Source organism: Urocampus carinirostris, chromosome 18 (genome assembly GCF_059441175.1).
Source record: "Urocampus carinirostris isolate Australia breed hairy pipefish chromosome 18, RoL_Ucar_1.0, whole genome shotgun sequence".
NCBI lineage: Eukaryota > Metazoa > Chordata > Actinopteri > Syngnathiformes > Syngnathidae > Urocampus > Urocampus carinirostris.
The window spans coordinates 12,887,624-12,904,504 of record NC_142366.1 but is presented as its reverse complement, the minus strand read 5'-3'; the positions used below and the strand labels follow the sequence as shown (position 1 = coordinate 12,904,504).

Below are 16,881 nucleotides of genomic sequence, written 5' to 3'. Positions count from 1 at the left end.
AGGAAGGCTGGTAGCTGGATTTGAAACCATGACCTTAGAACTGTGCCACGGACGCGCTAACCACCTGTATATGGCGGCTAACACTTGCCACCATATATAGGACAATAAATTTGCAGTTTATTTTGCACAACATGTGGATCACCAAAAGGGAGCGGACAGGATTGTCAGCAATCGTGCTGCTAAGGTACCCCCACTAAAAAAAAACAAAAAAACAATAATGCTGTTTGGTCTCTTTGGGTTGTATTCTTCCTTTAGATTCATAGCACTTGTTTTCAGTTGCATTACACAATACAGCAACATGTTCTTCTTCAAATACTGTTTTACAGAGCGTCCCTTTAAAGCTTCAAGCACATTTATCGGCATCAGCGTGTCCACACCATTGCCTGAAGAACGCCCCAGGCGCTGTTCCCCGCACACCTGAAGCAGTTTCAGCAACAGTTTTCATCTCTTCTACTTATATTTATTTGTGCCATGTAGCTTTTGTAGTGTGCCACAAATCATAGCCCGCCTTCCTAGAATAAAAGTGATTGTCAGCCTCTTTACTGTTATATTGGAATGTGTCACTGCATAGTCATGATAGTGTGATTTCTCAATGTAATACATCTCAATTAAACCACACGGAAAGTTACACACTATGGTTGCCTTCCAGTGTTATCAGATTTATTGTCCAATCACTGGAGTTTCCTATAATCTAGTGGTTTTAAACCAGTGTAAAATTGTCTCGTGAAACACAAGAAATTGCTCAGTTTTATCTTTTCAAAAAAGCAGGCAATTGTTTCTGTGACTTTACATTCTTCCAATTAAAAGCCAAATAACCGCAACATTCATACATAATGGTAGGTAGCAGGAGGAATAAAGGGAACTCCAGTGCCTGAACAATGACTCCGATGATACCAAAACCTGTTTGTATTGTTTTTTTCTTCAGTCATGTTGCAACAAACATCACAGAATGAACAAATAACATGGGAAGGAAAAAGGGACTGTAGCATTTAACTTTCTATGCTGTTCAATTCAGATGTATGAATTAGGGAATCATACAATTATGACTATATATATATATATATATATATATATATATATATATATATATCTCATCTCCCATCTCATCTCATTAGCTGCACCGCTTATCCTCAGTAGGGTCGCGGAGGTATATATATATATATATATATATATATATATATATATATATATATATGCAGAGAGACATTTCAATATTACAACAGAATGCTAACAATCACTTTTATACTAGGGGCGTTATACTAGGAAGGCAAGCTATGATTTCTGAATAAACCTCCTGTTTTGCTCAACATGTTTATTTGCCCGGGACGGCGTCTTTAATGTTCAGACGTCAACGCTGGGTTTTGTATTTAAAGCACGAGGCAAAAGTATAATTCTGCTCGCATGCTAGAGGTGCCAGATGCGTGTGGGGCTTGACATTTCCAAAAGCTTGGAAGGAAAATTCCATGGCTACTACTGCTAGTTCAAACAACAAGGTGAGGTAGTTGCATAAAAAAAAACAACACAACCACACATTCCTCCAAAAGCTAAAACAAAAACGAACGCATTAGCATGCAGGACAGCGAAGTGTCCCGCCAGTGGATGAAGCACACTCGGCTGCTCCTTTTCACAATGAGCCCCCTCCGCCCCCCTCTAGTACGAAGCCAGACCACCCCAACTCCCTACCCACCATAAAAAATAGCCTGAACCACAATGACTGCCGCAACAGATGGCTGTCAACCCCCCCTTACTCTACCTCCACCTTCCCGCTAGTTGCGCCACATCCTCTGGGCCCAGCTGTCACTTCGGGGCCCCCCCCTGCTTGGCGTAGACCAAAAAGGGGGGTCCACTCTGACGCCAAGCATCAGGGAGATGAGACAGCTGTCGCAAACCCTTCTCTTGTTTTGCTAGCTTCCCTTCCTGTTTATATTTTGACCATGGTCAGACATCATCAGGTTTGTTGTGAGAAAGAAACTACCGCATTTTCTGCACTATAAGGCACATTGGATTGTAAGGCACATCCTCCAAAATAGTATTTTGCCATATATTTTTCATATATAGAGGGCACTGGACTATAGTGCGCTTGTAGGTAAAATTGCAGTAAGAACTACGATTGTACAAAAAATAAATGCAAACATTAATAAATTGAAATTAAAGTAATTTATTCCATAGAACAGAAATTGACATTATGATATCAGGCTTCACTTTTAAATAAATGTATTTAATCAATGTGCTGTCCTCCATCTGAAGTATTCGTCAGCTAGACAGTGAGCGACGTCCCAAAGAACAGGGCCGAATTCAAGCAATTTTTAAAGACTTTCAAGGCCAATTTTCCAATATTTAGATAACCATTAAGAGAAGAAATCCCATGGGAATCATGTATTTTGCAGAGCCCCCCAAAAATCAGCGATTTACATATGATATTTCTACATAGCGTGGGTATTTATCAAGATTCTTAGATCTCGAGTAAATTCGCGAATATATTTGTTTTTGAGACAAATCTCTCCCCATATCTTTTGGGAAACATGGCAACAAATTCAAGCATTTACAAGCACCTAACCCAAAATGTAAGCACTTTTAAATAATTCAAAACACGACATTAAAATTAAACCATTTTACTGGATTTCTAGCACTTGTAAAAACCCTTTCAGAAGCAGACTTATTTCCTTTAGTTGCTGTTTATTTGGAAAATGGCCTCAACCATTTTCCTTATGAGGTTGCTGTGAAACTAAAAAGAAAGTACAAAGAGCTCCTGTAAGCTTGCTAACTATACACATACATTCCAAGCTAAGCTAAGACATGCTAACGCCAAATCAAGTAAGAGTACGCAATTTTGTACGAAATAAATACAAATCTCAAGTACTCACAATATACTTACGGATAATTATTGTCTATAGCGTCAACAAATGGGGATTTTCAATGAGCTTTCGAAATTCTGCGCTTCTCTTTTGTTTCTTTTAAGCAACAAACAAATAACATATTAACCACAAGAGGGCACTTGAAGACCACTCTATGTTTCCCAAAGGCAGAACAGTTACCGTATGCAGTGTCATTAAATTGTAACTATGCATTTCCAATTCTATCCATCATATTTGATGGTACAGTAGTTATTAAATAAAAACGTTAACACAGTACCTGTATTTCCTAAACAAATGCTTGAGCCTGTAAAATAAGGGATTGTTCTTTGGTATAATCGAATACAAAAATTGTAAAAATATTAAAGGTTTCTCAGTCACAGATTTCACCTATCGTGAGTTCTTTTTCTAATCTAAACTTTCACGACTACTGTATATAAAATGAGAAATTAAAAACATGCACAAAACAGAATCTGTGGTTCCCAAACATGCAAGCTACTCAGGTTTCCCTTGTTTGCCGTGTGCATTGTTGTCTTTTCACTCACCAGCGCTCATCTTCCACCTGGATTCCGATGGAGTGGAACTTGGAGCGCTCCTCTTCCGGTCCTTCCTCCTCCGGTTCCACCTATTGGCAGCAAAACAACCTGTCAATCGACGTGCCGGTGGAAATCTGCCGGGCGTGTTTGTGCATGCGTGGGTCAGCTAGGTAAACAAGAGCTCGCTTTGTCCTCATTCTGGCAAGATGCGACGAGTTTAAACGTTAGCCTTAAGCTGGCGGCCTTTTGTTAGCTAAGAATACAGTAATCCCTCGCTGTATCGCCGTTTACTTTCCGCGGTTTAGCAACTTTGCTGATTTTTAAAGTGCATTGTGTTCTGCATTCTGATTGGCAAAACAACTGCACCAGCCATTTTTCTGCCTGTGTCTTCCTGGGCATCAATAACATTGCTGTTTAAGTTGTACACAAGTGAAAAGCAGCGTTCCAACGCCAACACAAAATGAATTATTCACCATGCTCAAGAAAAGCATCTTTACGCCAAATTTTTGTTTTCCAACAACGTCCACATGATAGTGAAAAAATATTACCGGAAGTGCATAATTTTGAAACATTCAGAATTAATTGTTAATTTTCAATACAAACAAAAATGGCAAAAAGTGAAAAATGTATTGTCACACTGAACATAAGTGCATAACTGTTTTTGTATTAGATTTATTTTAATGGTTCCCTTAAGGAAATTTACTTCCACCGACTGTATCGGCAGATGTAACAAACATTACATTACACAAGAATGACGAACATATATGACAGTGCGAGATAATAAGGGTAGACTGATTGAACAGGTCAGCAGGGCCTGTTGTTAAGGAGGGTAATGGCAGCGGGATCAAGCTTTTCCCGATGCGGGCCCTCCTTAATCTTTTTGTCTGGCAGAATTGAGATTTTTTTTCTAAATCAGGTTCTCATAGAAAGCAGATTTATCTGCACAAGTGCCCAATTCTGGCAACTAATAATACTCTAGATAACCAATCAATAGTGCTATATAGTAGCAAGATTATTTTTTAGATTTTTATTTGACAGTATAGAAGTTACGTGTAAAAAAAAAGGTTTTTTGAAAAACGGTACTTTTATTTGTTTGTTTATTTGCTTGGAATGTTCTTTACACACATTTTTTCCAATCACCTCTGTTTTTTTTCTTTATTGCTTATCTTTGTCTCTTATACTTTTTTCCTGATTTATTTTTCAATTTGTTTCTACTTTTTCCTCCTCTTATTTCCTCCGCCCCTTTTTGTCCATTTCATTTTTCTTGTTTTTTTACTTTTTTCAAAATCAGACAAAAAGGGTGGGTTTTGGTTACTTTGACTCTCCGTGGTTTGTATTCTTTCTTGTGGTTTTTAGCACTTGTTTTCGGTTGCATGATATGGTACAGCGACATCCTTCCACCATTATCCGCACCACTTATCTTCAGTAGGGTCGTGGGGGTGCTGGAGCCCATCCAGTCATAATACACACTGACCCTGCTGTATTTTCTGTTCAATAGAACTTTTTGGGATAAGATTTAAGACCTGGATTCCGATGGAGAGGCACTTCCGAAGAGCTTCCCTTTTGGCCTTGATGTCATCTTGGTTATCAGGTGTGTTGGTGCTATCGGTGACGTGCTGGCTAGCCGGGCCGTGCACTTGAGCGTTAGCCGCCTCGATAGCGGCAGTCAGGGCCTTCATGCTATCGATGCTCTCAGTGGAGTTTGAGAGTCCTGGCTGGGAGCTGATACCCTTGCGAAGACCTGAACCGCTTTCCATGTAAGCGTCCTGGGCCGACTCGGTGCTGCTCTGCGCCGTGATGGAGATGAAAGGCTTGGAAGGGGTGGTCCGAGGGGGGACGGGTGGCGGGGTTTTCTTGTAGGTGGTGATACATGATGACACTGAGGGAAAGAAGAATTAGTCAGTGTTAAACATAGGATTTTGTGAGACCCTCGTGGGTGGGCAGTGTAGGAGTCAGGGGGCATCCACATTACTCGCCAATAGTGAGAATGACAAGGTTTGTAAGCATAATAGTCAAAATAACAAACAACGGTGAGGTATATGTAGGGGACTGTCCCACTACCAAGGCATTTCACCCAACATTTTCCAACCACTGAATGTGGAAAACGAAAAGACCCACAATTCATTCACAGGATGTGACCAGACTTTCCTGTGGTTTGATAAAGATGTTCATTTCAAAGTGTGCATTTGAAATCAAACAAATTATTTGCATATATGTCATTGTTTATGTCAGAGGATTTATTCCATTGTGTGTCCAAATAAAATTTTGCCTATAATCACTTAATCCACCAATTGGAGAACTTTCTTTTGAAAAGCATAAAGAGGAACTCCAACCAGTAAAAGGACATACCTCCAATGACTGACATCAACAGCCTTTAAAAGAGAGGTGCAAACGCCATTCTCTCTCATTTTCTTCACACACGCTCGAAGGGGAGGCCTTGCCCCCTTGGGACAATGGGCACAAAGGAGGCCGGGATCCACGGCCTTGTCTCCTTGGCCATGAGGCCTGGTGCAACCCAGGCATGTGGCCAGGTTTATCCATCTACCTCTATTTCTTTCTCCATCGGCCAAAAAAAAGTATGATGGAGGAACGTTATTTTGTTATATTCTTATACTATTTTAATTCAATTTAAAATTGTTTTTTTTTAAAAGTAGATTTCTGTGTTTGAATGAATTTGAGTAGTTTTTAATGAAAATATGATATTTGTTTTTTTAGTTTTCAATGTCATTCTAAGAAATTATTCAAAAAACATTTTGAAAATGTAAAAACAAAATTTTGAATACATGAATATTTAAAAATCGATCATATATCTAATGCATTTTTAAAATAAGGGTTTTTTTTGTTTTACACAATTTAGTTGCATATAGGATTCCCATTATGTTTAAAACTAAAATATTCCTTAAAGCAGTTTACAAAAACAATGTAAATGTGTTTGATACATTTTGGAATACAATTTAAAAAAAAAGATGTAAACACTTAAAAATGCAAAATTAAACAAATTTTCACATACATTCACACAATTCCCAAATATGTTAACAATACCACATAAATACAAATGAAGAAGTCCAATAACTCCTTGTGGAGACAATTGACTCCGTGACTTTGTGTTTGTGCAGTGTTGCATTGTGGGAAGTGTAGTGTCTTTTTGAAGGACAGTCAGAGTCCACAAGAGCTTTAGATTAAGGTCATTTCGGGGAAGTGTCAAAGTTGTAACCGGATTACAGATTCCGATTGTTGACCCACTGATCTACATGGCTCAGCGCTCAAGTGTGACACAACGTGAGTTAGTCAGCGTTGAAGTCGTAAAATTAGTTTTAAATAAAACATTTTTGAGTATATTATGAGTATATACATTTGCAGATCATTTTGCCCATTGGTAACTGGGAAAATTCAGCAAAGAATTGTTTTAAACAAATCAGGTTTTCTTGCTCCACCAGCAGATCATTTCAACCAAATTCCAATTAATGAATTAAAAAATCTACCCCACTTTAGTATTGATTGACTTACTGACTCAAAATTATTTAAAAAATGAAATAAAGACAATAACAACAATGTTTGTTTCATCATCAGATACACCAATGAGTTGTTTCCCTCATCGTGTTTTTTTACATTTCTTAATATCTCTCAGGACGACTTTCAAAATACATTTCAGAATAAATAAATGACCAAAACAACAACTTTCTGTTTTCTCTATTATCTTATATTTGTTTCTGGCATAATGAGTAAAAACAGTGTAATAATGAGATGAAATTAAACGGCTTTTCTCATGAGAATTTTCTTGGCAAAAGCAATACTAGACAAATTATCTGCCACATTTATGCAGTTTGAGCCCAATGAAACCAGTAAGAACAAATTCCAACTTTCAGAAGGATGCAAACGAGCGGGTGCCGCTGCTGTTCAACCACGCCCTTGCCCAAAAACCATTAGAGCCTCAACTGAGGCCGGCGTTCTCTCTAGAGATGCTGACATCATAGACTTGCCACATGTGCCCACTTTGGCCGACACCCGAACCGACACTTCAAACAGGGATGACGTCAGCCTTCCCCAAAAAGAAGCCGCAAAGCAGATGCAAGAAAGTCCATTACTTCTTTTTGTGCAGCTCTGTGTACTTTATTCCACTCTGCTATTATTTTCCATTTGCTATTATTGACAAAGTTTGCTTATTTTAGGGATTTTTAACATTAATTTCAGAAGAGAAATAAAAGAAGAGAAAAAGAGAAATGAAAGCCATAGCAGTAAAAGCTTTGTGTTCTGCTATCACAAGAGCAGGTCACCAAGGACTGTGTGTGTGTGTATGCGTGCATGCGTATTGGTTGGGCATGACTGTCTGTGTGCGTGACCGTGATAGGCTGGTGTATGCTGTCAAACAGCAAGGCGGGCGGACAAATCAATGTGTCCACCGACCCCAAAAAAACTGCAGAGCATGGCGACAGTATTTAAGCGTCTCGTTACATTGAAAAAAAAATCTATTAAATCGGACTCTGAGGAAAGTCAGAGGAGCGCAAAGAAATGCTGATCACAAGCAATTGCTCTGTGGATTGTTATCGGGTCCGGCAAGAGACAGTGGCGGCGTCAGGAGATGAAGTAAAAGCATGGCACCAGGTCCAGCATCCTGCTGCTGCGATGTAAAAAGCCACCTCTGCCTAAAAGTTTCTCACTAACGCTAGATCCATTACCCATGAAATGGTTGACTTGGAGATAAAACTTGTGGGAAACCGCTACAATTGTTAAAGTTGTACTTTAATCATCAGAGAGTCAAAGCCCGACCCAAGGATCCCTGCAGCTAGCCGGCCGCTCTTTACATAACTTTCTTGCACTGAAAAGACCTCCAATTTCATTCTACTATTAGACAGTAAAGACCGTTTAGTCATTCATTTAAATTCATTTTTTATATGTAGATCTACAGTTGTTATTTTGTTACAGTCGTATATATTATATGTAACTCATATCTAATAGACTTTGACTGTTTTAACTATCGAGGGACTTTATTGGAATATAACCCCCACAAAAAACAAGGGATTACTGTACATAAATAAACATAAACATAACGTTTGTAGCTGCCGATGGGAAAATAATGGCAGGCTTTTCCGAACAAAAGGTCATCCAGTACACCGGGCGAGGCCCCCCCAGGCTGTCGCTAAGGTTCAAAGGATAGAATGTCAGACGCTTTCTGGGCTCCTATGTGGCCCCCTCCGTAAGTCATCTGAAAGTCACTCAGATAAGAAAATGGGAGAAGCTGTCAGCGGACCTGGCCAGACGCTCCAGAGGATGACAGCTGTTTGGAAAGCCCAGACAGGTTAAGTAAACACGAGGCCAGAAAGAAACGAGAGCTGGGCGTGACATCGATGGATGGAGGGGGCTGTGGGGGCCACATCAATGCAGGCCACAGACTTCCTGCCGACCTTCACAGCAACGAGATACCACAAACACATCAGCCAAAAACCACATAAATTGACAACCAGCTGAGAATTTACAACCACGATAAAGTGGTTATGTTAGCTTGAATGGAAATATAGCATTGCCACACATGCTCCACTTACGTATTTTTTAGTGTGTGAGTGTTAAAAAAGAAAGAAAGTGTCCTGTCATTAACGACAACTTGTGTAGCAACACACAAATATACTGTACTTGAAGGGTTGTCAGCATTAGCCTTTAACAGTTAGCTACAAAATGCTACATAGGAAGGTTAGGTAACTGTATTCTATAAACCCTCACTACTACGGGCTCTGTGCTTGGTGGCCTCAGTGGATTGTGGGTAATAAAATATTCCACCATCCATTACACCTGAACATATCTTGCCACGAGCAGGGGCCAGCATAGATAATTTTATTTAGGCTTGACAGCTCTTTTTACCCGTTTGTATTTGTATTTCTTTTACTCTGTGGAATCCATATTTCGGTCGCCGCCATGTTTTTCCAGCAGAATGCCGCCACACTGTGCACTGTGGCACTCGCCCTCCCTTGACCAAATAACACAGTGCCATCTAGTGGTCAAAGATTATTCATTGGAGCTTTAACAGTATTGTAACTCAGATGTAATCTAAGTAATATCCATGTATGATTTAAGCTCTAAAAGGGAAATGAAAGAAGTACAATTATACATTTAAATTATAGAAAAAAATGAAAAAAAATTGTTGAAAATTGCAAAATGTTTGCCAATGGAGTAATATTTTTGCGCTTCTGGGATGTGTTAAAAAACAGAAAAAAAGAAGGCCACTATGGATTGTCACCTGGAATAGTTCTAGCTGACTATTAAGTTTAACTCAGAAAAGGCAAGAAAACATCAATGGATTTTGTACATGCAACGAGGACCGGGAGAAGAGCTTACAGACAGGGTACTTTCTGTTCCTATAATCCATTATTATTTCGTCATCCTGATTTGCTAAAACAAAGCTAACATGTGATGGTTATGAATATGTTGCTACTGATAACCTCAATGTTCCAAAAACACGTACAACCCCCTCGTGTTATCATTCAGTGGCAGGGAACATGCAGAATCTCATTTGAGCCTGGCAGATTTTTCTGAATGACGGCGCCCCCCCGCTTCAAAAGCCAACACATCGGCGTGAACTCCCCCTTCGCCTCCACTGCCGACCAATCATAAAACACCTCCGCCCTCCCCCACGAGATTTCAGAGCCTTCATAACCCAAATAGACTTCCTTTTCTTAGAGTGTGTCGGTTCGGAGATGTTCCTCCCCAAAAAACGAGCAGATGGAACATGGGCGAGCTCCCTCACGTGGGGACGGAAGGGAAAACGAGCACATCCAAACAAATACAAAAAAGGGACGAGGGGGGTGCTTGGTGGGCTGTCTTTGAAAGCCCAGCTGCACCGTGTTTGGGATAAAGGTCCACCATTTGCCAGTGTCACACAAACACATCCATTTGTCTTTTCCTTTTCCCGATGCACGTAAACATGGGCGGGCCAGCTGGACAGCTTTTGTGATAGGGTTGCCATAGTGACACCCGTCAACTTTGCCGGAGGGGCTTGGCATCCACACCAGGAGGGCAGGCTGAGGTCGGTTTGGCTTCTGTCGGCCGTTTGTTTACCTTGACGGGCCGTAGCTGCAGCTGCAACTTGCCTGCCATCACTGAGGGAATTATAAAGCTGGTTGCTTTCTATTGTGGGATATAAAATAACCACCAAACTCCACTAACGGGTTTGGTCAAAAGTTTTTGGGCGGGTGACATTACACCGACACAACGCACGCCAGGGGCTCATTTTCATGGCAAGGAAAATCACAATAAGAGGTCACGACATTATCAAGTTTTATCTGACTTATGATTTCTATTTCCCCAGAATCAAACAATCATTCCTCAATTTTTTCAAGACTCTAAAGCATACATAAACTGATGGCCATTACTGTAATCCCTAGTTTATCATGGATAATGGTGACCAGAATGGCCCGTGATATATGAAAATGAGTTAAGGAAACCACCCCCCTAACCTCCATTTTTAACATGTCCTCTGCAAGCCCCCAATTGCAGCAGAAGTCGACCGGGGATAATGGTTCAAGACCGCATACGTGCTTTTTATTTTGGGCAGAAGAAACAGAAAAAAGAGCCACCATGCATGAAACAATTTGCTCTCAGCAACAGTCCACAGGGTATAATGGATCAAGGCCAAAACAGTGCAGTTCATTTCAGGTGGGCCACAAAAACATTCTTCAGTGGCCCAAACAAAAATTAAATTGCTGCTAGACCCTGCTCTCACCTTAGTCATCCAGGAATAAAGGATTATAGCCACAACTGTGCGTTTAATTTTTACAAGGCCAGGACAGCACGTCTCCCGACAGAAACACCTTCTTGCTTGCAGCAATTTTCTGATTGGGGATAATGGATCGCTGCCGCACTAGTGCAGTTCATTTTAAGGATACAGTAACGGAAAAAGAACTGCCAGAACCAACATTTTAATTTGATTTTCTGCCCGACAATATATATAATAAATATGCAATCTGCATTTTTTTGGGGGTCGAAAACAACAACAACAAAAATACTAGCAGCAGTTTAAATGCTAAAAGTTTTCAGGATCCAATTGTACCGATTAGTTTGTCTAATTTTTTTCTTCTTTGTTGGTGTCACAAAAAAACTTTAGTATTGTAGGAGAGAAACAAATAATACCACCTAACTCTGGCTACTTGAGAAGCAAGTAATGAACAGCTCAATTTCTCAAATTTTACATTTCATTTTCTGCCTAAAAATGTTTAAACATATATATATTTTTTTCATCACTAAGTCAATTGAGCGTCCCAATGCTAACAAAAAATACGCACCCACTTGTATATGCACAACTTCAAGGAACATTTATTTTTAGTGTGTTAAAAGCTGGTTATTTCATTACGATTTAAATCATATCTCACTTTTGCTTTTGAGTTTGCACGCATGGCTTATCACTGCCACCAAGTGGCCAAATCACCTAAGTTTTCGCAACAATTGATAGTTCAGAATTGAGGGAGGGAGGCTCTGTTATCTCCAAAAATGTTCTTGCTTGTGTGCTAAATAACTTCCTGTATGCTCTCCTCGAGATTCTTATGTTATGGCTGGCCTTGGGCTCTAAGCCACGTGGTACTCGAGGTCGGCTGAGGGGCTTGGTAAGCTACGCCAGACACAATAGTTGGCTCTATGTGTGTGTAGAAAATTTTTACAGCGCTATATTTAGCACAGCCTGTTGAGCGAAACAGTCCCACTTGTAAAAACAGGCCCCTCTTAAAAGTGCTGATACTGTAACAGTATACATGAGAAACGGCCCTAGTTCTAAGACTAGCGTCAACAGTTATATTCGATTTGATATTGGAACTACGGGTAACATTTCTTGAAACTTGACATGCCCTGAAGCAGGAACAATTTAAGCTTTTGGGAGGCTTTCGGTGTCCCGGCGCATTCCAGCTGCTTTGTGGCGCGGAAACCCGAGCGCTAGCTAAAGCCCTTTCGCGCCCACGCATCTCACGCATGCTTTCCCTCTAAGTAAGCCGTGCTTCTGCCTCCTGACGAATCGCGTGTCACCGGCGCCGGCAGCCGTGACGCGAGAGGGAATAATGTAAGAGTGAAATGTGTGACTGAGTCAGCGCTGACGGGTTTTTACAACGTGTGAGTGGACATTGAAGTCGGTCTTTGCAGAGGATAAACAACATGCTCCATTTATATTACTGCAGCGTTTCCCATATCATGTAAAACTCTGGCCGATTTCAAACTTATATTCCACAAATGTTTTTTTGGTCCTCTCACTCATTTTTGGTTCATTTGTTGATTGGTTAATGCAAGTTTTCTTGTTTGCTGAGCAAAGGAGGAAGGGGTTGGGGGGCAGGGATTGACGCAGAGGCACATTGAGCATGGTTGATGAGACATTCCAATACGGAGGACAAAAAGGAAATTTCAATAAATGAGTCACAGCAGGAAAATTATCCTCATTTGGACTCATTTGAATGATATCAATCGTTTTAAAGCATTAAGCATTGTTTATCACTGACAAAAGTATCAGAATCAGTCCCTCAAATGTATTTTTTACATAAAAAAAGGAACTTTGGGTGCGAGTCATACACAGGTTTTACAGTAGTATACTGTATTACTGTATTTGTGCAATGACTGACCGGTCGAAAATATCCCTGACCACAATCGCAAAACATTGAATGTGACTGGAACCGACCCGGGTCATGGTGGTGTAAATGCCAATTTCTAACCACTAGAACATCCGTGATAGAGATGACGCACTAGCTTTTCTCTTATCCTAAATTTATTTTACTAATGGTACCAGAGACAAATGTTAAAGAATTGAGAAAATAGAAAGTTGTCCTAAAAGGTATAAACAAACGCAAAAAAAAACATTACATGTGTTGGTGTATTCGATGATGAATCGAAATTTTAAGAACATGAAATCAATACATTGTAAGTGTTATGCTACTATTGTATTCATAATTTACGTTGTCAAATGATTTTAACCATGGCTGCACTAATTCAACAACATTTGATACTTACAATGCTTAGATTGAGATGAGAAAAATTAAAAAATAAAAAGTATAATAATTGTTGATAAAAATGCACCGTGTTATATACGAGTACACATTATAAATGAATAAATACAGTATATCATAAAAAGCCTACTAGAACAACAAAAGGTCTCATGATGGAAGAGTCGGCAAACTAAAGTTGTAAACTTTAGGAGCAAAAACAATACTTTTTGTGGCCTGAAGCGTCACATGCCATTTCCATTTAAAATCAGCAACATGTGGTCAAAGGTCCCCCCCTTCCTCCCTCCGCTCCCAAACTAAATACCACTCGTGATTAAACACCTATTTTTTTTCAACCCCATCCTATAAAAAAAATCTCGAAAAGGTAATCGGAAGATTTCTATTTTATGACCAAGACGGAATGCTGTTCAACATCACCCTCTACTTGTTGCCCCCATCAGTCTTCCTCTTGCCCTGCCTTGTCCTTTTCGGACATTCTTTGTCTTGACCACATGGTGTTGAATAAGGGAGGGGGCGGGTCTTGTGGAAAGAAGACACTGCAATGGCAGGGGTCCTAATCCATAGCCATAGGCTCTAAGAAAAAAAAAAAAACCCATCTGGGACCCGGACGTCAAGGCCCTCTGTGTGTTGACTCGCCTTGGGGGAGGTAACCCATAGGTGGGGATGGGGGCAGACAGAAACTTCGCTCTAGTGCTCACCAGTGTTGGGAGTAAATCGTTTTTTGTTCTTCAACTGTTCTTTCTTAGTTCTGCAAGTAGTATACGACCATTAATGATGATCACATTTTAAACTGGTTGGCGTGTTCAAATGTAGGAATAAAATACAGGTTTTCGTACCATTTCGTACCAAATTCAAACATTTTCAAGCTCCTGTCCAAACGCTGAAAATACAACTATGGTGACAATATTTCAAGCATTTCCGAAACAAGGAAACAATTTTAAGCATATATAAGCAAGCACCTCACCTAAAATTCAAGCACTTTTCAAGCCTTGAAAACAACAACATTGAAATTCAAACATTTTCGAGCTCCTTTACAAATGCTGAAAATACTACTAAATACAACTATGGTGACGCCATTTTAAGCATTTCAGAAACAAGAAAACAATTTTAAGCATATGTAAGCACTTCACGCAAAATTCAAGCACATTTCAACTAAATACAGCTATGATGGCGCCATTTCAAACAAGTAGGAGGGTGTGTAATTTCTCTCAACTGATTTTATCTGTAACGTATAGACTCGCATCCAAGCCATATTCATGACTATAAAATAAAATACTGAAATCAGGGGGTCAGTTTCATTGCGCATATTTGGTTACGTCATCAGTAGCGAATGGTAGGTAGCGTCTGGGGAGGGAGGCATCTTATACGGGAACAACAAAGTCAATGGGATAAATGTGAGCACATAATTTATGGTAAGGGTGCTGAATTTTTATTTGCAAAATAATTTTTGCAATACACCGTGCCTGGAAAAACAAGAAAACATCTTAGACATCACCCAGAAATGGAGAAGGAAATATTTTAGCAGTTTGAAGATAAAAGACAAAATGGACATGGAGTGTCTCAGCTTTGTAAATTTGCACAAGATTGAGAAAAATGAAGGCTTCACTCCTTCTGCAGGTTGGTGTACATGTTTCCTTCCATTTATTTTACTATGTGGCTATTTCTAACCAGTTTTAAGGGGTCAGCTTCACTGTGAGTGTATGTGGTAATATGGAACTAGAATGTTATTTTCAGAGTAACACGCTACTTTTGGGTGTCATTAATCTAGGGTAGAACGCAATTTCTTAGATGAAGTAACTAGTAACTAAACAGTTACTTTTTTTCAGTACCGCCTCCAATACTGATGCTCAAACAGGCCAGCTTGCAGGAAAAAGTATTTGGCCCCTCTCAGGTGTGAATTTTCACACCTCTGTTTCGGCAGAGGTTGTAGAAAGGAGGAGGGGGTGAGGAGAAATAGGGGAGGGGAAATTACAATACCCTCAACGACATTCCCACTCTCCTGCCGAGAGTACTCGTTTGTCTCTTGCATTCCTTTGCCCATTCATCTCTTTCTCCTTACACGAGAGAGGGGGTGCAGGTCTTAAAAAAATCCCCCACCCCCACCTTATCCTTGCTTGGTTAGTGAAGCAGCAAAAGGGGAGAGAAAAAAAAACGGAGATGCATTCTTACTTCAATGTGTATCGGAGTGAACTGTGGCTTATTTTTAATGATGGGTTCAAAAAGAGAGAGAGAAAAAAAAAAGAAGGAAGGGCTCTCTCACACACACTACAGTAACTGAAGTCTGGGACTTTCACAGAGAGGTCTTTAATTTGCAAGCCCTCCCACACCGCCAGAAATCCAAACCGCCCACTCAAAAGTTGAACCAGAGACTCACGAGAACAAAGTCAGAGGGAAAGAAATTGGACGTCCATCATGAGAGTGTTTAAAAATAAGACACATGAACACTGCTGACTAGGCTTGGATTGATTATATGGGGGAGTGACAAGAACGAGCGACGTTACACTTCCTGTGTTAAAAGACGGCCAAACAGAAGGCCCTTCATCTCTTAATGGCTGTCATCAAATCACCCCCAGGGCCCACTTCCACAATCGGGCAACGTAAAACTTTAAAACTTGTGTAGATGTCGTTGTGGGTGTTGGTTAGAATAGCTGTAGTTTTGTACATCCACGTTTATAAGTTTATTTTAGGATGCCAGTTTCTCATTGAGCACTCTGCTTGTTGTTTTGACGATTAAATCATTGCAGCTATCGGGCAATTATGTTGCTGGTCTTTAAGTCCCACACCACTTAGGGCTGATCTATTTTTGTAACCTTGAGTAGTAAAAATAGGAAGCTCAGGGGAGAACGTAAGAAACGGGGAATGGAATTCTCTTATCTGAAGGTTCTCTACCCGTTTCTCCTTGCAAGTTCAAAATCCATTGATATCCTCTCTCCTTATTCTCTATTAAAGTTTCAACCCAACAGTTTGAAAATAGTTGTTTTTATATATTTGTGTATAAAACCTGCCTTGCTTGAAAACAAAACAAAACACTAGCCTAGTGCTACGCTGGTCAATCGAGCTACCCGCTGAAATGCTGACAGAAAATTATGTATTATGCATGTGTGGTTCGTTATTTTTTTTTCTTTTTTGTTGTCACAAAGAATGTTGATATTGTAGTTTACAAATTAATAATAGAAGCTAACTTTGACGACTTAGAAAAACAAGTCTAAAATGGGACTTTTTAAGGGGCTTTTTTTGCTATTTCTTTAATGTCTTGATTTTAATGTGATGCTGTTTTTAGTGTTTTTGGTGATTTTTTGCGGTCAAGTCACATTTATTTATCGAGCCCTTGATCACAAAATGTCTCAAAAGACTATAGGTTACAGGCCACAATTACACAATCTGATCGGAAACCTGCATGCGGGCGAGGGGAAATTCAGAAACCTCAGCATGAGGATGATAAGAAGCCTTGAGAAGGGCCCACACAAGTGGTAATCTCCCTTCCAGAATGACCAGGCAGCAATATACTTGGGGGAATATTTTTCTTTGTCA

General features: G+C 40.0%; 1 protein-coding gene across 3 annotated transcripts in view; it reads right to left on the bottom strand.

Annotated features, from left to right (window-relative positions):
* Positions 1 to 16,881, bottom strand: part of dlgap1b (discs, large (Drosophila) homolog-associated protein 1b) — a 138,070-nt gene that overhangs the window by 11,530 nt on the left and 109,659 nt on the right. For all 3 annotated transcript variants that reach the window (XR_015847598.1, XM_088322286.1, XM_088322285.1), the window contains 2 exons: positions 4,912 to 5,267; positions 3,398 to 3,477 (listed from right to left, as the gene is read on the bottom strand). Coding sequence is in view for 2 of the 3 variants with exons in the window: in XM_088322286.1 (XP_088178412.1) it covers positions 3,398 to 3,477; positions 4,912 to 5,267 (436 nt within the window). In the remaining variant the exon portion in view is untranslated. The remainder of the gene's footprint in view (positions 1 to 3,397; positions 3,478 to 4,911; positions 5,268 to 16,881) is intronic.